This window comes from Dysidea avara, chromosome 4, assembly GCF_963678975.1.
Source record: "Dysidea avara chromosome 4, odDysAvar1.4, whole genome shotgun sequence".
NCBI lineage: Eukaryota > Metazoa > Porifera > Demospongiae > Dictyoceratida > Dysideidae > Dysidea > Dysidea avara.
In genome coordinates this window covers 11,348,687-11,373,641 of record NC_089275.1, presented here as the reverse complement: position 1 = coordinate 11,373,641, position 24,955 = coordinate 11,348,687, and the positions used below count along the sequence as shown (strand labels likewise).

The 24,955-nt window shown below is 35.4% G+C and overlaps 2 protein-coding genes across 5 annotated transcripts in view; both read left to right on the top strand.

The window, feature by feature from the left end:
* The window catches only part of LOC136253228 (extracellular serine proteinase-like), a 31,551-nt gene extending 25,847 nt beyond the window's left edge, over positions 1-5,704 (top strand). The window contains exons 2-6 of one of the 4 annotated variants that reach the window (XM_066045856.1): positions 2,745-2,877; positions 3,585-3,654; positions 3,702-3,866; positions 3,925-4,230; positions 4,425-5,704. In XM_066045856.1, the coding sequence (XP_065901928.1) occupies positions 3,943-4,230; positions 4,425-5,573 (1,437 nt within the window). In that variant the 5' untranslated portion in view covers positions 2,745-2,877; positions 3,585-3,654; positions 3,702-3,866; positions 3,925-3,942 and the 3' untranslated portion in view covers positions 5,574-5,704. The other 3 variants (XM_066045857.1, XM_066045854.1, XM_066045855.1) reach the window with 3 other exon arrangements.
* Positions 5,705-21,744: 16,040 nt separating this feature from the next.
* On the top strand, positions 21,745-23,683 carry LOC136254174 (extracellular serine proteinase-like). Its single transcript, XM_066046850.1, has 3 exons — positions 21,745-21,817; positions 21,869-22,203; positions 22,402-23,683. The coding sequence occupies exons 2-3, from the start codon at positions 21,916-21,918 to the stop codon at positions 23,548-23,550; spliced, it is 1,437 nt and encodes a 478-aa protein (XP_065902922.1). The 5' UTR covers positions 21,745-21,817; positions 21,869-21,915; the 3' UTR covers positions 23,551-23,683.
* The last annotated feature ends 1,272 nt before the right edge of the window (positions 23,684-24,955 follow it).

The following is a 24,955-nucleotide window of genomic DNA, read 5'->3' as shown; positions in this document are numbered from 1 at the left end:
AATAAGTGTTATATCCCTACTGTGCTCATGATACCATGATGGAAATGCACAGTAGGGATATAACACTTCTTATTGTTTTACTGTGATTTAATATCGTGCACTACTCCAACTTGTTTCAGTACATGTAATCGATGTGCTATGGTCCCTACTCTAGTTGAAAATTCCAAATTTTTCTGTGTACTTGTTTGTTAACTTTTTGTAAATAATTATTATGACTGGTGAACCCACGTATACCACATCTAAAATGGCACCGCTCGCCCCAATTATCATCTGAAAAGTGAAGTATCCATTACGCTTCATTGTCAGCTTTGTTCAACCCGTTACGCAGCATTTCGAATCAAGAACTGTTCGAAAAGCACCTCTGCTATATATCAAACTAGCCATTATGACAAATACGGACGATTTCTGTTACGAAGGGAAGCCATCACGTGCTATCGCCAAATCGACACTTTTCGCTGTCAGCAAAGATGAATGGGACACGAAGGAGGACACTGGTATGTAAGTCCATGAAGAATGCATTGTACATACTGTAGTATACTAAAAGGCACCTGTCGGGCCGAAGCGATGTCGAACAGTGAAAAAATCAAGCCCGTAGCTTTAGCAGTTATCGAGTTACGCTTGTCTGAAGGCATCAGTCAGTCAGCCAGTCAGTCACTAGAAAATTCCATTAAATAAATTATTTTAAATTCCGTAGCAACTTGTTGAAAGAGTTTCGTGTCGATCTGAAAGCTTGTTTGGGCTTAGTTTTACCTAACCAATACTGCCTCATCGTCATCAGGGAAATTAAGGCTGTGTTTTGGGTGATATTATTTCGTGGGCCACGCCTACTCCTTTGTGGTCCCTACTATACAGTTACTATCATACTGTATGATAAAATATTTCTGAAAAAATACAAGCTCCACAAAAATGATTCATGCAAATTTTTATTGCTTTGCATGCTAGTCGTGAGTTCATACTGTTTTGCTTGCCCATGGGAGTTAGAAAATCTTGCTGTTTTACAAAATATTTGCAAGTGACATTCTTTTCTGCGGTCAATCACAGGTCTATCCTGCTTCCTTTTTAGTGACCACTTGTACCCTCTCCCTATCATGTGTTCTTTGTATAATCCAAAAAAGTCTTGCAATTGATAAAGTTATTGATTGTGTATGCCACAGGCATTTTTACTTGTGAGTTGTGTACCTATAACATTTTAGCAATACTTTTGCCATGTCTGCATGATTATTATTTAATATTTCAAAATAAATTTTGTAAATCTTTTGATAAATTAATAGCATTTGGACTTGTGGGTTGTGTACATAATGATTCACGATTCATGATAGCAAGCCTTTGTAGTTTGTACTCTGTCCCTGTCATATTTTTCATTACATGTTCCAAATAAGCTAATGTAAATTGACCTTGGAGGGTGAGAGAGTGGAGTGTATGAAGACATGACTATGGTTATGCAATATGCATAGTGCTTGCCATACATCCACGTGCACATAGTAAGACAACTCATGTCTTCTGCATTGTAAGGACATGCACACACACACACACACACACACACACACACACACACACACACACACACACACACACACACACACACACACACACACACACACACACACACAAAGAAAGCAACAATATCTCCTCCTCCAAACAAAACCTGGCAGTATAATTTGTCATTCAAGCACTGCTTACTGAACCAAAGCAATTAAAATAAAATTATGCACTTTTTGCTGCAGCATGCATATACCCCACATTTAAAAATGTAAAATTTTGTAAACGTGACAATTGTCTGACATTTCTTGGTTGGTTTTTGTTGTTTTAATCAATCTTAAGCCAGTCATTTTAATTACATTTATTCCGTGTTTGTTTTTTTGCTTATAAACACCCGACTAATAATAACCACCTGGAAGGTGTGCTTGGTTTCCAAATTGGGTTCAAAAACACCTGAAGCACTGTTACCAAATTTTAGCTGTATATCTTTTCCATACGTTTTAGTAGTGAAAATGCATGTATAGTACTGATGGTTTCATTTTTTCATCAGTTAGATAATCGTTAGTAATACCAGAACTTTAGCTGTAAGGTAATACATTATTTTCTGTCCACTCCTAGAGATTCGATAACAAAAATAAGGACAAAATCAGTTTTATAAGGAAAGAGCCCTTGTACCAGGAGACCTATACAACCTGCTTGACAATCATACATTGTATTTTTATTTGCTGATAACTAAGGTCACATTAATTATTTAATAAGTGACACACTTACACACTGTGCATGTACAGTAGCCTAAAATATGTATATACGTACATATGTAGCCAAAACAAAGGACATAATTCAATCAATATTAATGTAAAAGGTGCAGGTACTGTATGTTACCTGACAAAAAGAGGCTTAAATGATGTATCTCTACATGTAGGGCAGGTTTCAATCTCATACACATTTGGATATAAACAAATCTATTAATTACGTTCTGACCTGAGTAGTGCTTATGTGTATACTGTATGTTTCTAACATTTACACAGAATTCATGTACATTAGTACTGTGTGCCCGCAAGCAAGCCGGTGGCTTCTTAAAATTTCAAGAAAACACAAGTTATGCAAGCAAAATAATTTGCTTGCATGTATCCGTATAATACTATGCATTTTGCCATATGTACAGTGTACTACAAATATTTCAGATCCAGAAGTAAGTGTTATATATTTTGATACATTCTTATGATAATAAGTTTGTGTGGTAAGGGACTAATGGTGTTTGACAGGTGCCACTCAACTGGATCATACCAGTGGAGATCAACATGTTGCTCTGCTATTCCATCAACAGCTATAGATAAGACACAGCTGTAGAATTTCTTCATGCTAGTTGCTATGGCAGCAAACACAGTAGAGAGTCTGGTATGTACCATGCATGACCAACTACATAAAGGCTACAGTTGTAGTTATACATATAACGTAACAGTGTCACACTGAGTGGCTATAATTTATTGTGATAGATTTCTAACAAACATTTAATTGTATGCTGGTGAATGTCACAAAAACATTAACTGCATGTACTACTTCAAGGTTTTTATTTGTGTTTATTCTAGTAAGCATTTGCGAAGCATTTTCATTTAGCAAATTATGTAAGCTACATTGTTTCCACATCAAAGTTTATTTATACTTCTACGTCATGTTTTTTAATAACATCTTTAAACGTGCTGTCACTATATATCCAACCATATAAACCATATCCAACCAAATGTAGCATGTTTCTAAACGCAGCACTATTTATAGCAATGATTTATAATCTTATTTGCAGTTACCAGGTAATCTCGAAGCACTGTTGTGCCATGTGTCCCAGATCTTTGTTAATATGATTGTCTATCAAGAACTACGTACAAATAGTTGGTCAGTTTTATCTTGCTTATGGACACTGAGCTCTAACACTGGTACTGCACACTTATAAAGCGGTCACCACCTAAGTTAAGTATTTCATTTGTCTTGCAAACATTTGTAGTCAAGCATTTGTTCTTGTCATCAATTTCATCATTAGTTTACATATAGCTATAAAATGTGAAAGATTCTAAAACATCTGTTTGAACAATCTTCCTTCCCTTGTACAGATAATTGGTTGCAGACACACCTATATACCAATATCCTGGCTGGGGTTCAGGTGCTGATCACTTTATTAATGTACGTACATTACTTTGGTGTACACATAAATTCAGTTAGCTTCTCAGGAAACCGCATCTTCCTGGAAGCCATGCAGTAACTTCACCATAAATAGGCTTGTTGAAGTGCAGTACGTATATATATTTCAAACACATTGGAGGGATTTCTGATAACATCATTGCTGGTTAACTGCCTCGACTACAAATAGTCAGCGATACTCTGTTGATCTGAAGGTATGAACTAGTAGCAGTTTAGCTGTATAGAGTTAAGAAGTAGCTGCATCTAATATAGATTCCTTGCAGTTCAACAATGAGATATTGTCAATGCCTAATTCTTGCACTGATCTTTGGCTGTGTCATATTCCAAGGTGTTTTTGGTGTTGCAAGAGTTAAAAGATCTGCTGATGAAAAGTTACGTAACCCAGGAACTTACATCATCCACTTTGAGGATAGTGCAACTGATGCACAACTACATCACTTTGTTAAACAGCTAAATAGGAGGTCCAATAGAAGGGAAAAGTTTGAAGCAAAGATAATTGCAGAATATCCTAACGTCAAATGCTTAACAGCAAGACTGTCAGAAAGAGCTTTAAAATGGGTGAGAATATAGTAGTTATATTGTGTCACCAATAAACACACATGCAGTTATTTGATGTCATAATCTTTACTGTATTCAATAAACACTGGCATTCACTCATCAGCAATAGAAATTTAACACTCATGACAAAAACATGCTCCAGTGCTCACCACATACAGTGTATTTGCTAATATTATTTGTAATAATATGTGCAGGTTGTACATCACAAATTGGTTTTGGAAGTAAAGGAAAATGAATATGTTATATCTGTATCTGAGATTGATTCTCTTGTGTCTGCCAAGCCAGGGTGGCACTTGGATAGAGTAGACCAAAAGGAATTGCCACTGGATCAGAAATATACTGCTAGCCAATACACTGGGAAATCAGTTGATGTATATGTACTGGACACTGGTATTCACTATAATCACAGTGTATTCAATGGTAGAGCTCACTATCCAGGCTGTGATCCAATTGACAAGATAGACAATGAAACACATGAAGGGGAAGACTGCAATGGTCATGGAACTCATGTAGCTGGTCTTGTTGGTGGAAATGGTACTGGACTAGCCACTAGTGTGACTTTGTTTTCTGTTAGAATAGCAAATTGCAGCGGTCTCTCTTCTGAAGCTACTCTTCTTGATGGACTAATGTGTGTATGTGAACATAGGAAAAGCAGAAATGGAACCCGAGCAATTATTAATATGTCTCTTGCTGGAACTAACATAATGTATAGTGTTAGGAAGTTAGTGAAAGAATTAATAGCTGATGGTGTGGTAGTCACAGCTTCTGCTGGAAATGGGAATCGTGATGACTTCAGGGAACTAAATTACGACTCCTGTAAAGTTTATCCAGCAGGTTACAATGGTGTTATCAATGTAGCTGCTACTGACATGAATGATAATGCATTGATGGGTGAATTTGAAGGTAAAAGTTTAAAGTTTAACTTGGGATCATGTGTGGATGTGTTTGCTCCTGGCTACGGCATCCTCAGCAGTGGCATATGTATCCCTAACAGCTCCTGCTACAACTCGACAGGAGATAAATGTAGCTCATACACATGTCAGAGGTCTCAAACAGGAACTTCTCAGAGTTCCCCAATAGTAGCTGGAGCTGTTGCCCTACTACTGGAGAAATGCCCACATATAACTAATACAGAAATTAGAAACATGTTAAGAACTTACTTATCCAGAGGCAGAGTCCGATTCTGTAAGGCATACAAATTTCTGAGTGAATACACTACTCTGACAGCTGTCAATGATGTTGTTGGTACTACACTTAATCGTTTACTGTTCATAGGAGCTATACCTTACATAGATTGTGAAGAGTTTAATGGTGAACCATTACTCACTTCAATTAATTATTAAGAATTTTTGTAACTTCATGCAAGCTAATTACATCTTTTCATGTGTACAAACTGTAGTGCTTTTATACACAATTATATTGTCTCCAATGTAAACTGCTTATCAATCAATAATAACATTGGATAACTACTGTATTGTAGGTGTGGGATTTTAATAGTCCTATAGCACAATTGCAAGTCTAAGTCAAGGCAATGATGACTTTCAACGATGACAACATACCAATGACATAATTATTATAATAGTATAGTTTTTTGTAGCTTCCCTCCCTGGCTTCCCAAAGAATGTGTGTGAGCCACTGACTCAAATATTTCATTCCATCATCAGATTGTATACACTGACTCATTACACTTAAGTACATTGCCATATAAACTCAAGTACTTCAAATTGTTTGATGTATTCATGGCTTTATAAATTTAATATCGTCATACTGTTGCCACACAATTTCTTAAGTCACGCCTTGTGTGTATACTAAATTAAATAGTGTGAAGCTGTATAGGTAAGGAACAAGTGTAAGTGTGTTAAACGTTTCCAGTTAACAATACTGCTATAGAGCCATAAATGTAAACATAATAATTATTTCTTACTTGATTGTGTTTACATAGCACAACTGATGAAGGGGAAAATATGCTGCACCACCTTGACTCATTGACTGACCATAATCAATAATGTAATATTGATAAATACTTTTATTTTAATGTTAGCTGCATAATGTGGGCTTCAATTTATTATCCAATGAATGTTTAACGTGACCAGATCCACAAAAAGGGAACTTCCATGCAATTTTTGTGATTCATACTGCAAGACACATATTCATAAATTTAGTCCATGCCAATATGTACACATGTCAACTTCTTGAATATATTATACCACAAGTATGTATGGTAATGGTGATCATGTTAGTTAATATGTTATTGTAATCATTACCAGCATTGTAATGATCTAATTGAACTATAGCCACAAAAAGTATTAAAAGTAACTTAATGAGTATTCTATGGGTTTGAAAAGACTGGAATATTAGCTATGATTGCACCCTGTAATTTATCGGAATGCTTCAATTTGTGCCCACACTAATACGATTGTCTTAATTAAATGGTGTTGTAGTAACATAGTTACAATGTTGAAAACTTACCAAGGTAATATTATACGTGTGTCTGATATCAAAACAAGTTTTTCTTGAGTGTCATTCGCTGGACTGCTTACTTGAAGAGCTATATACAATGAAGATAAAATTACATGAGATCTAGTTAGTAATTTAAGCTAACATATACAGAAATATTGCTTTTGGGTCCTTTTATCAGTGAAGTTATGCAGACTGGTCAATTATGTGGCTGTTGGTTGTACTAATTTACTTACATACCAGATGTAGGACTTCCTAAAATTTGATATGGTTTATCTTATGACACAATAGTTTGCTATTGTGTGTGGGACAATATATATCTGTATGCTGTGTTTGGCTTCTGTACATGTAATTTGTACCATAGCATTCCCTGTGGCCTATGTATGTACGTACATGCATAGACATTTCTAGTTTACTATGTACATTAAGTACCTTGTACAGTGTAGTGTTATACAGTATCGCATAAGTTTGGTTAAAATTGGCAAATATTTCCAAACTTTCCAAACTAAAACTTCATAAATTTTCAACTGACTGAATTTACTCAATTGTGAAGCAAGCATATTATATCCACTGTGACTTGATCAGTTCATGATGTGAAAACTAGCAAGTGGAGCTTCCTCAAGTCTGTCGCAAAACTATGTGGAGATTGGAAGACACAGTCTGCACTAGCCGTTTAATGTTCACCAATGTTCCATAGCACATGGAACCTAAAATTAACTCTATGGTAAAGCTAATGATTGTACCTACAGTAGCTATGTAATTTTGCAGGGTAGAGGGTAGGTAATTTTGCAGGGCAGATCTGGGGTAGAGAACGTGCACAATCACTTCTTCTTGACTACTATATTATGTTCTTATGGGTCTAATAAATTTCCTTCCTTCATTTCCAACTAAAACTACACATCCATAGCTTAAAGGAATGTACAGTAGCTACACAGCTTCCACATGTAATTTCTTAGACATGTATTTCATCAAATTAAACCCTAACTGAATGCAATTTAACAAGCAAACTCATCTTTTACCAAAAAATTCTGCTTAGAACACAAAAATCTATTACTGATGCATTAGCCAAAATCAGTACAATGCTGAAACATCTGCAATTTGTACTTGTGTTGCTAGGTTACCTGTTAATTAACCCATTATGTGGCTGTATACGTAGCTACCACAGCTGTTCTAGGTACAAAGTACCATAGGTCAACTACAGCACATGGTTTGTGGCTACAGTCAGTGTGTGCGATGTTCACACCAGCTGCAGTTAAAATGATGTATACCAGTTTGCAAATTTTAAGAAATATTCCATCATTTGGTGTTTCAGAGTATTATTTTTAGATAATTATTTACAATGTTATGTGCATGCATTATGCAGGAAAGACATATATAGATGGAGATGATCTGAGTGCTGATTGTATCACCTCGGACATAGCATAGTGGGTATACAGCTTGTAAATGCATGTGCAAAAGTTGGGTAAATTATGAAGAAACTATTATCATAAGCACACTAGAAAAGTAATGTACATGTGCTCTAGCAATGTTTACTTATATCAGGAATCCACTATTTGTATGAGAGTCCAACATTTATTTTAGTTCCATTTGCATATTATGAACATGTATTTGAAATGAATTTTGTTGGCAGGCTCAGCTGTAAGCAAGTCAAGTGACAATGAATGCAGGCAATTATGTTACCATGCAAACAAGACCACAATGCAAGATTCATGCATTACTATACATGAAAGATATTACCAATCTGAACTGCTCACACTCTTACACATGTGTTAATGGGACAATAAGATGCACACTGAATATCATACAGTACGGTAGTACTGTATATTAGAGATCATGGAGGTTTGTACTTTTCCGGCAAACAAATCTACCCAAAAACCAGGTGCGCAATACCATCCTGGTGCCTTGGCAGTATTGGTTAGGTATATATAACCAAGCTTAAAAGTGCCTTCGGTATAACCCTAAATAAAGGTGTCTTTCCTACTTTCGTAACTAGGAATTTTCTGTGGTGACTGGATTGATTGCAGAGGCACTTCTAATACTGTCCTTTGTTTGTAATACTGTGAAATGGACTGAATGTAGCCGAAAGCAAAGCGTACTGGCCACTTCAGTAATTGATAGTTGGGATGTGTGAATTATCTGTGTATTTTCATGGTGACTGGATTGATTGTAGAGGCGCTTCTCCTACTGTTCTTCATTTGGAGTGCTGTTAACGGGCTGAACATAGCTGAAAGCAAAGTATAATGGCCACTTCACTTTTGAGTCGGTACTTGATAGCTGGGGCAGGCACTCAGATGATCAGAAAACATTAACACTGGTGACATCCTTTCTTTTGATGCGGTATGTACGGGTTCACTAGTCATAATAAAAATAAGTAAACAAACAAGTATAACCCATAGACTGAAGTAGGAATTAAATGGCCACTATATAATATATCTGCAGGTGTAGGCAACCTCCCTTGTTGCTGTACTTTTTCTATAATCCCTAATCAAACTTTACTTGTTAAAGTACAGACTTATAAAGTTATTTATTTTCAAAACTGTTAAGAAATTGACTTTCTGTTCACCTGACTGTTAGCTAGGTCATGTAATCTTTAAGTCTCCAGTTCCAGTGAGGTTAATTCAAAGGCTGCAGCACATGTTGCTGTCAGACCTTCAGTGCAGGCCACTGTAAAGCTTTAATAATAATAATAAATGTGATATATTTAGATAAATGCAATTGTTGTGCTAAAAAAATGGGCCACTCAACATCTGTATGAATGTAAACTAACACTGAATAAAAAGTGGCACAATGTTATGTATGGATTTACCATTTCAAATACTGTTTTGGTAAACAAAGAACATATGATAGGGACAAGGTGCAAGTGGTTGCTATAAAAGAGCTGAGGTGAGACAGGTAATTAACTGCACACACATGGCCTCCACTGATAATTTCAAAAGAATTTTTGGAACAATTATGCTGTTTTTATAACACTTATTTAGAGTTTAAAAGAAGATGTGATGGGGATTGGGTTACAGCTACTTTACTAAATACGGATTTAGGTGAGACTTGTTATTGATTACATAGCCCACATGCAGACAAATGATGGACATAAGTCAAGCACACTTTTCTTTCTAGACAAAACTTTTATTTGGAATAATGTGATATGGAGCAAGTACAAATTCTCCACCAGCGTGAGTTTCAGTATTACTTGTTTTTTACCACACTTCCCTATAATTATATTGCAGCAAAATATGGTGCAGTTTATGGAAACTCTGCTCACAGGTGTGCTATGTTTCTCAGATGACTGTTACAGTGATTGCATGTCATCAACTATCACAACTACAGGTGTTAATTCCTTTCAAGTGAGCATACTTGTCATTATCACAGAACCCATGGAGCACATTACTAATTAAACTTATACTGTGTACATGTACAATACATAACTGTATGTGTGTGTGTTCAGTGAATGTTCAATAGAATTAATATTAATTTTGTGTAGAATGTGTATGTGGGTACTACGTTGGTACCTGTGTGTATTAGGTGCACTTTGGGTAAACATGTGGTGAAGTCACTTTGAAAAGCAATGAGCTACTCCCTCAGCTGGGAGTGATGAAACATAAACAGAGATTATAACTTCATTGCAACTCAACACAGTAAACAAACCTCTCAGTTAGTTCAATGCCATAAATTTCCAAATGTCACTAACAGTTTGGTTAAACTGATTATTATAAATACTATTCCAATGTGTGCACTACAGTGTTTTGATAGCAGTCCCCCATTGAGTTATCAATATGTTTAATATGTGACAACTTGAAACCATTGATACATATTATCATTGTTGATATGTATGGAGACTTGCTACTAGAAAAAATGCGTGTAGCCTCCCAGCTGGATTAACAGTCAAAGAGCAGTGTGTCTTACAGAATATACCTACTAATGTTGGTGCAAAATATTTCAACACAAATATGTATGTAATTACGCAACATACATTTTTGGATGTGCTTGCTAATGGCTGGATATATTCGTAAACACATTATTGTGCTATGATCACAAAACCTTTGAAACTGAAACCGTTATTGGTGACTTTAATTAGTCGCGTAATAAACTCAATTATTTTCAATGTTGTGTGATGGTTGGTGCAGAATTCCTCATGATCAATGATAGGTAAGTATTCACATGTACTGGGTACATTTGATTGTAGCATTTATTAGCCTAATAATACTGTTGATAGTTTAGTGTTGGTGTATGTGTTATGCATAGTGTGAGCAGCTGATTATGATACCTTAAGGGTGCTCTGTACGGTCCGCTTATATGGCTTCCCATGAGATTTAATTTGTTCTATAACTTACAAATGGTTTTAACAAATGTTCTGTACTTTTTTTACTGGATATAAGCTAACACTAGTACACAGTTTAGTCCAAACCCAACTGCTAAATTTGCTTTAGAACATGAGTTACAGTTTTTCCCTTTATACTAGGACTAGTCCTACAGTTTACACACAAGAGCCTTGATACTTTTATGATACACTATGCTAAACAGCACAAACCATTGTGCGTTTTTATTTTTGTCTTTTAGCTTCTCATTCATCACATATTTATCTTTCGGGTTGACACTCCCAGAAATCCTTTTCTTTACTTCCATGTTATTCATCATCTGAACTTGCTATTTAAAAATGGCAAACACTCTTCTTTGGCAAAATTACTAAAGTAGCTTGTGCGAACATTTCATGTCCATTGGATTAAACATGATGGAGTAGTTCTAATTTAAGTGAGAGGGTGTAGAATAGCAAGACGCATGAGATTGTTGCTATGGGATACCTAATTTATAGGCACTAAAATGTGTCAACATGTCACAGACTAATTAAGTGACCATAATATTTCTTTTAGTGCAAAACAGACTATGTCTTGGGAAGCCTTGTACGAACTGTACAGAGCACCCTTAAACAGCATGCAGATGCCATCAACACATGATTGAATTCTGTCAAACCCAAAGGATAACAAAGACAGATGATTATACACTACAGTAGCTTATTGCACCAAATGAACCCAGTGCAACTATTAATGCTATGCCTTTAAAGATATGTACTGTATACCGTACACTTGGTTCATTCAGCAAAACTTAAATTGGATGCCTATACATCCTGTATTACAAAATCACATCATGAAGGGGTTTGATTAACAGCAGAAGTTATTTCTGGAATAGTCAATGCATTTGGTGAATTGCTGACTGTTTTAATATTTCAAGGATGCTTCACAATAATGTATGATCCACACAACATGGGGAATCCTTACAAGTACATATAAATTAGTTCAACAAAGATATGGGATAAGTACAGTATAGTACACGCATACAAATGTCCAAGAATGAATTTATTAAACTGATGCGTCTTGCCGCACACAGATGGTTTGGTAGACACATTGACAATGATATATGATGTACGCCATACCATATATGGTAACCAGGTAGACAAGCAAAGCATTTCAGATGAATACATATAAATGTGAGTAAGCTCGATATAGTAAACATGTGTACAATTTCAAGACACAGGTATACTTTTTAACAGGGACTGCAATAAGAAAGCAAAAAAAATCATACTGTAGTGTATATGCATGGAATTACATCACACCAATATGGCTACTATGAATCTTCTGGGTTAGATCAATATACAGTATGTACTTATCTTCCTACAAATGTACAACAGTAAAAATTATTGATGTTATAACAACATGTGCAATGTTCCACATTATGTACATACCAAGTCTTACATGTCAGTAGCATAGAGATTTGGGAAATTGCATGGTTTGAACACACATAATGTGATCACTGGACTGTTTACATTTTGGAAATGTTGGAATGTCGACCCACACTGCAACAAAAACTCTAAGACTCACCCAAAGTCAAATTTAGTGTCACTATACTGCTTACATAATTATAATAGAGTTTAAATTATGTACAGTGTAGAAGTCTTGATTTTTAGGGCATAGTAACTGTATACCTTGGATGTAGCTTCATCACTAATGTGATGAACCATATTTACTGTAGTTCTCATAGACTATTAAACATTTCTTGGTATTCAGTAGTGGTTATTGGTTAATATTTTGTTACCTTATTTATAACACTCTGGTGTCTTTCAGACAACAATGGCTTCTTAATATGTGACCGGGCCTGCGAAAACAGAGCACGTGGGCACAAACTACACCCCATCACTTTTCTGGTCATATCTCAGTATTGGAACAGAATATTTCCATTGTGTAACTTACATCATAAAGCCACTTAAATGCTTACTAAGAGCTGAAAATTGCATTGCCATAGCATAATGGTACAAAAAGTTATGAGTGATGAAAGTTTGAAAAAGTAGACAAAAATCATGTGCCCACATGCCCTATTTTTGCAGGCCCAGTCACATATAATATTTATATATAAAGAAATTTTCCCATGTTGTGTGCTTTACACATGAATCCAATAGAGGTTAAAATTGCTGAGAATATAGAAAACTAAATTGTCCAATGGAATAATTCATATCTGTTGAGATATAACAACTAAATTAAAGTGTTCCCTAGTTGTAGAAGCCATTTGTATAATTACCAACTTCTGGGGTAAGGAATCATCATACACATGGCTTTGTTATTAATGAAACTACTGCAGATTTGTAAAAAAAAAGGTACAGAAAGGTCAGCCTTATTTCATTATTTTGCTTTCAATAACACCACGTTTGGCTTGCAAGCACTGATGTGTTTTTGATGTATTTGGGAGCAATACATGAAGCAAATCAAGTGTCGAATTCTCCGCCAAATTTAAGTAGACTTCTGGTACTTCATGTTATTGCGGTGCGATGCATCATTCAACACAAGACACAAGACGCTGAGAAAGAATCCAGCAATTTTTGGTAACTTAATTATGACATCATGTTGATGATGCCTTCAGAAAAGCCATGTAATGGCACAAATTATTTCATAGTGTAGAAGGACCTTTCATCTGGTCACTGACATTATACCACTAAATATGGTTACTTCCTCGTTAAAGGTGTGTTAGGTCAGAAAGAATTGTGGTGTATAAGTTAAAGAAATGGTAATCCTGTCTAGGCACATTTCCTGATTACATGACTAAAATTTGCCATTGAAAATGAATGAGTATTTTGGTAATGTGATGTTATAATTGGATCAAACAGCCAATTCTTAAGTCTTCAAGTAAAAAGGAGTAGAAATTTTAGATCTGAGTAAGCCGGATCACAGAAATGAAAACCAATATAACAAAAATACACCTGCAGCTATACTAGTGGACACTTAAGGGTGCTCTGTACAGTCCGCTTATATGGCTTCCCATGAAATTTAATTTGCTCTATAACTTACAAATGGTTTAAACAAATGTTATGTACTTTTTTACTGGGTATAAGCTAACACTAGTACACAGTTTAGTCCAAACCCAACTGCTAAATTTGCTTTAGAACATGAGTTACAGTTTTTCCCTTTATACCAGAACTAGTCCTACAGTTTACACACAAGAGCCTTGATACTTTTATCATACACTATGCTAAACAGCACAAACCATTGTGCGTTTTTATGTTTGTCTTTTAGCTTCTCAATCATCACATATTTATCTTTCGGGTTGACACTCCCAGTAATCCTTTTCTTTACTTCTACGTTATTTATCATCTGGACTTGCTATTTAAAAATGGCTAACGCTCTTCTTTGGCAAAATTACTAAAGTAGCTTGTGTGAAAATTTCATGTCTATTGGATTAAAAATGACGAAGTAGTTCTAATTTAAGTGAGAGGGTGTAGAATAGCAAGATGCGTGTGCTTGTTGCTATGGGATACCTAATTTACAGGTACTAAAATGCGTCAACATGTCACAGACTAATTAAGTGACCATAATATTTCTTTTACTTAATTGCTTTTTATTTCTGTGATCTCACTTATTCTTTACTATTTTTCTTTTTTTTCTTTTTTTACTAAAATTATAACATACTTCATTACTAACCTGGTGATAATATATAGTGTTTACCACAACAAAGGAAAGAATGATACCAGACACATAATAAAAAGAACTTGCATGATTGAATACGTGCCTCAGCTATCAATTACTGGAAAGTGAAGTGGCCATTCTTCTTTATTTTCACCTATGTTCCACCAGTTATACAGCATTTAGATACAAGCAAAAACCAGTCACTACAGAAATTACAGACAATTCTTGTGATAGCCAGCATTGAAACCATATGCATTATCGCAAATCAACACCTATGCAGTTGTGGAGAAAGAAATGGGATACAAAGGGGGACAAAGGTAAGGCCATTATGGATGCATTGTTGGTGAAAAATAGTTATGTCTTGGGCAAAGCAATGTTGAATAGTAAAGAAATCAAGCCCCTAGTATTCACCATAGTCACGTTTGGCTGAAGGTATCAGTCAGGTTTAACACAAAATATGTATAAAGTGTATATATTTAAATTTAACTGGTGGAAGGGTTTGAGGTCACTTTAAAGGCATATTTGGGTTTGATTATGCATAATCAATACGCCAAGCTGTTTTGAAATAAAAAGCAATATACAGATTATAACAAATTGGAAACTCAGTTGTTAGTTAGACATTGTTGCAAGCAATGTGTACAAACTACTGTAACTGGTGAATATGTGATTTAAAGTCAGTCCTATGAAGGTATGTGTCAATTCATTCAATATACAAGTGAAGACTACACTGTTTAGTTGAACTTTGCACTTCGTATGTATGGCTGCATTAAGGTGCACTTGTTAGCTGCATGCCCTGATGTGGATAATTGCACTCTATTCCAGAACAATAAGAAGTTCAGCTGGTGCTCCACAAATACAATTTAATGCTGTCCATACTGTGGATATGGAATGTGTGCTCACTTCCATAGCAGATGTTGGAAAACACTCAGCGGAGTTACGCTGTGTTATTCATTGATTAAGGCTTTACAGCACAAGTGTTGAAGGTCTTATGCAATGAACCAGGCGATAAGTGTAGTTGTTCAATACATATATTGACAAGCCCTACCCTATTATATATAAGCAATACGTCATGATCAATTATGTGTTGTTATACCTTCAAGCAACCAAGGAGGTATCTCTTCAGTGTTTAGGTAATGGTCTCCCTTATTTCAGACTCTTTGTCACTTATAAAATTCCTTATAAGTACACCATAGGTGAGTAGGTAAGTAAGTACATAAGTACACCATAGCTTCTTCTATGTGTTATACTTTGTCAAGTACACATGGTAAAATGTTTGATTTTGATGACGAGTGTTGTCAGGTACAATCTTACATTAGCCATGCAAAATCTTGTATAGTCACAAAGTTTACAATATCAATCACACAACGGTAAAGAAAGTATATACTTTTGTACGTTAACCCTTTTTGCAAAATTACTGCAACTATAACTAAGGCATTAAGATCAATAACTGTGCAGTCAAATAAACTAGTAAAACTTTAAACACATGTGAAGAGCATGTGAACCTCAACTTTAGGAATTTACTTTTACTGCCATATCTAAGCTTAAGTCCACAAAGGCAGTGTTCAGTAATTACATTTATGTACTATAGTGTAATTTATTGTTATCACTAAAGTAGGCATTGAAGTTGAGCAAGTGATGATATCTAAAATAATTTTCCTTGGTGCTATAAACCTTGCTATGATTTCAGTAATTTCAGTTTCAAATTTGTGCTAATATTGATGCCAAAAGTTTTATTGGCATCAATATTAGCTAAGCATTATTTCTTTGTAGTGGCTTTGTTTGTGTGCATGTACAATTATTTTTGGTAGTGTATCTATAGTTGTATTTGTGTTTTGAACTCTTCTTCTTTTGCTCACAGGCTCCTCTGAAAATTAGTATTTGTTTACTGAGTGGACCCCATGTTTAAAAATTACAATTACAATTTAACAATTAGAGTGAACTCTCATGGATTTATTATCAATCTTACTTTGTGGCACAATGTACAGTATGTGTAAATAATTGCTTGGCTCAAGCAAATGCATGCTGTGTTCGGAGGCTATTGTTGAATTTGATATTGTTTTTGTAAAACCATCATGTAGCAAGCTGATATTGTTTGAAAGAATGTCCATTTATTAAATCCATTTACAGTTCATTCCATGTTTAGCTACAGACCAAATCTTCACAATCAAAGCTAGGTGATGTGACCCATCAATTGTCACTGGGAAATGCACACATATGACATGTCACCATGGTTGGCAATTTCTGAGTTTCATCAGTATTCACAGATGTTCAAATATTCAGTACCACTATTTATCACAATTTCAAGAACATAGCATGTTTTTCACTGCACAACATGGACTGCAGGCACATGGAAGTTCCCACCTTTAAAAACTTTCATAAATCATAGCTTTTATTCCATTATGTCATGGCCATATGCAGTTTTCATTAACATTTTAATGCCATAATTCATATTTAATCAAATACTGTATCAGTACTGAGATATGTGATGTTTATGACAAATGTGATATTTGCATACAATATGGCTACTAATATTACTAGTTACAATTTTAGGTATGAAATGTTGTAACTGTAGGTATACAGCTGTAAAACTGTTGCTATGAAACCAGTAGATGGGAATATTTCATTATTAATTTGTTTCAAAGTAATATTTCCTTATCAGCCGTTAGCAACCAAACCTTACAGGCATATGGGTGTGTAAGCTAACAGCAGTAAATTTAGACATACATGACCTTCATGTGCTTAACAATACACCCACATGACAGTTCACAGGCTTTATAAGTAGAAAAGAATGTTTTTGTCCCACAATTCCTGCATTTTTGGAATGATATTAATATAATTGGCATCTGAAATGCGTGACATTCGTTACAATAATTTTAATTTAGCAGAGATACAACTAGTCAAAGCTATCAGTTTAAATAGTTCAATAAGTGAACAATTAACAAACCTTTGTCCCCTATCATTATGATGGACACAATATACTGCATATAATTATATATATATATATATATAATTATATATATATATATATATATATATATATATATTGCTGAATGTAGAAAAAGATTACCAGTGAAAATTGTGACTCAAAAGAGAAAAAAAAGTTAAGTTGCCCACGTACATGCATCATGTTAAGTACTGGTATTGTTTCTGCTTACAGTAATCACTACACACAGAAGTGTTAATGAGGTAATGCATAAGCTAATGAACAAGTAATTGAAACCCACCAGCTGTTATTGATGTATGCCAAGCTGCACGTGTTTATTTAAATCATCCCCATAGTGTGCACAGAACATGCTAGTACACAGTTAGCAGTAAGACTCACTTTTTTCATGCTGTAGTGGAAACTATGTACTACAAGTCGTACTTGAGTACATACTGGCTGGCTAAGATTAGTATTCATTCTGTATCATTTTTTAAACTGAGTAAGTTTATCTAGGGAAAGTTATAGTGTTTCAATGTTCATTCTTGTCTGCAGGTCTGGTGTAGACAACAAGAAGTCACTTTATAGTAAATACCTGTACCCTGTCCCCATCAAATCTTCTTCCCTTACTACAAGCAATTCAGTCCTCTGAAAGACAATTAGCTTAATACTTTTACAAAACATCTCCATGTGGTATTATTTTATACAGTCTATCACAACTCTAACCTATTCCTTTTTAGTGGTTACACGTACAGTACCCCGTCCCTATCTTGACCTTCTTTTTTATTTAAAATAGGGTTTGTAATTGGTTATGTCTGCTTAATTTCACAACAGCATTTTAAGTTGTAGGCTGAATACGTCAGTAATACGTATTAATAAGTCTTACTTATGTACAAATTAGTAAGCTGATAGTACTCTGCCCTGAATAAAGAATACTGTATTAAAAATGGATAGAATGATAAGGTGTTCAACAATGAATTAAGCTGCACTTTATGTAACTGTAGATGCAATACATAGCACTTTAATCTGAGTTATTTCCAGGCCTACAGTGTCAGCTGAGAAGTAAATGGTACTTATCTGAGACAAAGCATAGTTCTAAATTGTATGGTAGTAAAACCGTTTTTGACAGGTTAACTACTTATATAGTTGTGAACACACTTCTGTACTTCCCAGTACGGTAAGCAGCTATATCAATGTCAAATTTACTTGGCTTTCTTTATTACTTTTAACTTATTCATGGCGTTTAAACTTTGGCTGATAAGAACTCATGGTTGAGTGATGATTTGGAAGTTGTGAAGTGTGACTGTAGTTGTAGTACTGTTACCAAATTTAGTTGTGTAAATCAGTAAATTACTGAGTTTTCTGAAGTGCACATACAGCACAGGAAAACATTGCAACAAAGCTAATAAATACTACAAGGTTGGGTCTGATGTGAATCCACACCTTGTATATACCAAACCTTGTACTAAAGTTTGGTACAAGGTGTGAATCCTTCTGTTTCCTAGCAACAAACTAACATGCATGGTTTTTCTGGTGATGATACAATCAAATTGTATGTTTTCTACTAGCTGTAAGAGGTTATAATGTATACATGTTTGTGTGCACAGAAAATATACATACTAAATGGTTGACATAATTATAAACACTGCATGCAAGCCTGACAAGTAGTAACATACATGCAGTGTTTATATACCTATATAATTATGATGAAGTACAAAACTTCATCAGCAGGGAAACTTGCCCCCACCCTAATATACAAGTTAGGAGTGCGCCATTCAAGCCTCTTTTTGCCAATAGGTATTGGGAAATAGCTATAATGTATGCATCCAGTTCCTAAGTAAATAACGCCAATTGCATAATCTTCCTTCCTGCTTCATTGTGGCTTCATACATATTCTAGCCTACAGTGCTATAGAGTTGTATCGCTTATTAAACATAAGATGTGGCCTTGTCAATAGAAACTATAATAGGTATGTATTGCTGTCAAAATAGATTGTCATATGCATCCTGTACAGTCTACATCTTTCTGCATTGCATATGGAGGTGAATAAGTTAACTAGGCTTCTTGCACAGGGTTTCTTTCCTTGTGAGCTTGTGGCTATCCTTATTTAGCTATTGAATCTCTTGTAGGTTGACAGACAGTAATGTATTTATTATGTACTGTTAGTTCTGATGTTACAAACAGTGGTCTAACCAGTGAAGGAAGAAGAGCTAAGCAACCAGGGAATACGTAAACAGAATGATTCAGCTACCTGCATACATTCATCCATGCTTTGAATTAAACTCTACCAATGCACAAATCCACATTATCATTTATGTAATTAAAATTCATAACTGTAAGAAGGATTTCATGCAATTGATCTCTTTTATGGTAAAGGTCACCATTTTTGTATGGATGGTGATTGATAGGTTCTTGCTTGCAACTTGATAAAACCAGTGGGAATCAAGTTATAACTCTGAACTAAACTGATGTTTTACCAACAACTACATATTATGTGACCGGATTTGCAAAAAGGGGACTTCCACACACATCCAATGCTATGAACTTGGAAGACCATAACTTAAAAACACATTAAACTGAAATATTCCCCATCTACTAAGCTATGTTGGTGCTCACTACTAACTAAATTTCAAGCCAATAGCCTTTTCTAATCTGAAGTTATGAGCAGTCAAAGCTGGTAATTGGATGTGTGTGGAAGACCCATTTTCGGTCATATATCTAAGTCTGTTTTCCTTCACAATAGTTACTATGGCAGCAGACATAGAAGAGAATCTGGTGCACGCAGTATTATGTACTAATGTGTGATTAACTACAGAAAGGCTATAGCTGTTACAGTAGCTATACAGGTACATGAAGGGTCACACTGTGTAATAAGATCTCACAACAGCTATGGTTGTATTTCAACAAATTTATGAATAATTTATATACACATTGATAGATATGTACATTAACCAATAATAGTGTTTCCAAATCCAGTCAGTTTGTCATGCTACGTATGTGTAGGCATGTACAAATTACTGTCTGCACATTTTTCAACATTTGCATCCAATCGTTTTTACACCTTTACAATCATGCTATCACAAATTCAACCATGTACAGTACTAATATACTGTGTATGTTTTTGGCAGTGCTATATACAGTAACCATAGTGAGCAATTAAAAGCAGCGTAATACTATCATGTACAGTGAAGGCACTACCAAACTACCTTGTGTATGTGTATCATCCAATAAAGTATTTTTAACAGATCATCTCTTATCAAGTGTTCAAGCAGCCATTTAATGCTGACATCAGATATTAATAGTTCAGTACCAAGAGCTTACAATATTATTAACTTTTGACTGAGTTGTATTACACACTATTATAACACTAGTAAAGAATTGCTGTAATAGTACTAGTAGTATGTAGTAGTATAGTAGTAGTTTACCAGCCTACATTCACATGCATACATGATGGCTGATCATAATGACTGGGCATGTAGTTTGTAAAAGACGTTGGTTACTACCATTACTAATTCACTTGTAGCTCTGTACTTAGTAACACTCAAGCATGCATATGCTTTGCTCTTGTACATATCTCATCTAGCTATAGAGTGATAAGAAAATTTCCGTGCAGCTTTAACATGTGAAAATTTCTAAAACAACTGGTCTAAATCTGTATTGTGTTAAATGATTGTTGACACACCTTCTATATAGGCTTTCTGTACCTCAGCTACCCACCTATATAAACCATTAATGTTATTGTAGCTTACCTTTTAATAATCAACGACATTGAACACGTAAATATTGCAGGTATTCATGCAGTATCTGTGGCGTTACTCAATTTTGCATGCAGATATGCAATCAGTTTACAGAACTCAGCACCACATTATAGTCATTAGATCATCGCTAAAGTGAATGCATTGTCTTTCTAATCAAAAAGGTCCATGCAATTATTAACTTGTACGGTAATTGTTCTATTGTTGAGAGAATTTAGAAGTCATCATTTGGCCTTAAAACAACTACTTGCTAGAAGTGCTGATACAGTATCAGCTATGTAACTGTAATAGCATCCACATAAGGGATGAAGTACTTTGCAGTAATGAAGCATTCCAGCATAAAGCCACTAAAGAACTTCCTGAAACCATATATGTGATTATACTTGCTGTACACTATAAAAAGACTTGTTGCAATGCAGTACATGTCAAACACACTGCAGGAGGGATTGCTGATAACACTGTTGCTGCAACTAGTCAGTGATACTCTGTGATATAGTCTTGCTGATCTGAAGGTACACTGTATGAACTAGTACTAACATATAGATACATGTAAATTACTGTAGAGTTAAGAGCTGACATCTAATACGTATTCCTTGTATACAGTTCAACAATGAAATATTGTCAATGCCCAATTATTGCACTGATCTTTGGCTGTGTCATATTCCAAGATGTTTTTGGTGTTGCAAGAGTTAAAAGATCTGCTGATGAAAATTTACGTGACCCAGGAACTTATATTGTCCACTTTCAGGATAGCACCACTACTGCACAGCTACAGCGCTTTACTAAACAGCTGATTAGGAGGTCCAATAGAAGGGAAAAGTTTGAAGCAGAGATAGTCTCAGAGTATCCTAGTCTAAACTGTTTAACAGCAAAGCTATCAAACAAAGCATTGAAATGGGTGAGAATAGTTTGCTATTATTGTGCCACCTACAGTATATAGCAGTTAGCTACAGTATATATACTACATATTTATTACTGTTTCAGTTCTAATGTGTTTACCATACTTACAAATGCTGAAATTACATACATTTATCAATTGCGTGAACTAAGCACTTAAACAGATACCTCCATTACTCGTATATTTGCCTGTATGTAGGTTATACGTCATAAATTGGTTGTGAAAGTGAAGGAAAATAATTATGTCATATTTGGTGTTGAAGATGATTCTCTTTCATCTGCCAAGCCAGGATGGCACTTAGATAGAGTAGACCAAGAGGCATTGCCACTGGATCAGAAATATACTGCTAGCCAATACACTGGGAAATCAGTTGATGTATATGTACTGGACACTGGTATTCACTATAATCACAGTGTATTCAATGGTAGAGCTCACTATGCAGGCTGTGATCCAATTGACAAGATAGACAATGAAACACGTGAAGGAGAAGACTGCAATGGTCATGGAACTCATGTAGCTGGTCTTGTTGGTGGAAATGGTACAGGACTAGCCACTAGTGTGACTTTATTTTCTGTTAGAGTAGCAAATTGCAGAGGCCAAGCTTCTGAGGCATCTCTCCTTGATGGACTAATGTGTGTACGCGAACATAGGAAAGGTAGAAATGGAACCCGAGCAATCATTAACATGTCTCTTGCTGGAAGTGCAATAATGGATAGTGTTAGCAAATTTGTGAAAGAATTAATAGCTGATGGTGTAGTAGTCACAGCTTCTGCTGGGAATGGTCGTGATGACTTTAAGAGACTAAATTATGATTCCTGTAAAGTTTATCCAGCAGGTTACAATGGTGTTATCAATGTAGGTGCTACTGACATGGATGATAATGCACTGATGGGTGAATTTGAAGGTAAAAGTTTAATCACCAACATGGGATCATGTGTGGATGTGTTTGCTCCTGGCTATACCATCCTCAGTAGTGACATATGTATCCCTAACATCCCCTGTTACAACTCTACAGCTAATGATGCAGATGAATGTAACACATGTCAGAGGTTTCGATCAGGAACTTCTCAGAGTTCTCCAATAGTCACTGGAGCTGTTGCCCTACTACTGGAGAAGTGTCCAAATATAACCAATACAGAAATTAGAAACATGTTAAGAACATACCTCTCCAGAGGCAGAGTCCGATTCTGTAAGGCATACAAATTCCTGAGTGAATACACTACTCTGACAGCTGTCAATGATGTTGTTGGTACTACACTTAATCGTTTACTATTCATAGGAGCTTTACCTTATATAAATTGTGAAGAGTTTCATGGCCAGCCATTATTTACTTCAATTAATTATTGAGGAACAAAGTGACAATTCTCTAAATATAGTTTGTAATTTACATACACTTACTTATACATCTTGTTGTATAGCTATAATACATAAGACATTATTGTGCTCTTGATAGTATAAATTGTTCTTTAAAATTATGGAATTGCAGTCAATAATAATAATTGGATGAAGTTTTGTTTGTGTGGGATATTCAATGGTGATATGATTGCTAAGAAAGTCTCTTGGCCAAAGCATTGATGAATGATGGCTTTGAGCAACATTAACATAGTACCAAATTAGTAATGATATGTAGTACTCATTGTACAGCTTCCCATCTTGGCTTCCCATCAGTGTGGGCCAATAATTCAAATATTATGTATATCTCATCATCAGGTTGTATATACTGGCTCACTGCACTTTAAGTGTACATTGCCATGTAAACTAAGTACTTTTAATTTGTCCATAACACTATTGTTAATATGTTAGTAAACTGTAGCCACATAGTTACCTGAAAGTGATGCCATGTGCATGCATGTAATGGATTAAGTGACACACTATGTGCCTATGAAACTACGTATGTAGGTTACAGACAATGGTTAATGTGTAAGACATTTCCGGTTGTATTACAGTACCACCATAGATACCGTGGCAGCTTTGTAATTTGATTACATTCAAATAAACTCCTGTGACCACTGCAATGTGGGATGCATGAATATGTCATTGTACCACCTGCAACATAATATTATGAACTAATTCTTTGTACTCAGTAGTCAGCCACTGTAATGATTGCGTAACATAATTTGTTGTCATTAAATTACAACAGTTAAGTACAAGTTGGTAGTGGATGCTGAGTACAGAATTAAGGTTGTGCCTGAACCTGGGCCAGGTGCCTAAGCACTAATTATGCAGCAAAAGTTGATAATTTAAGGGGGACAGACATTTGGAATAATCATAAAAACATAGAATAAAGCACTAGTCTTAGACTAATGTTATGTTGGAGTATTTTTATAGCTATTATATTTATGTGCCAATGTGTACACATATCAACTTCCTTCACACAATCAAGACACACGGTAGTGTGTCGTGCGGCCCAAGAAGCCGGCGTGCCACCCGTGAGTATATTAACAGGAAGAAAGAAAACGCAATTTTCACACCTATGTAGCTCTGTGATCCCTTATCCGATTGGAACCAAATTTGCTAGAGAGGTACCGGCCAGTAAGGGGAGTCTACACACCAAATTTGAAGAAAATCGCTCCAGCCATTTCCGAGATACGAGCAAACAAAATTTCGTTTTAATTTCTTCGTTTTTCTTCTTCTACTTCTTCATTTCGCACACTTCGCAAACTCCGCCATAAAACACGAATGCGTGCTCGGATCGGGCTGAAATTTAGCACACTTAAAGGACTCATTAAGGCGGATCGGTGTACCAACTTTG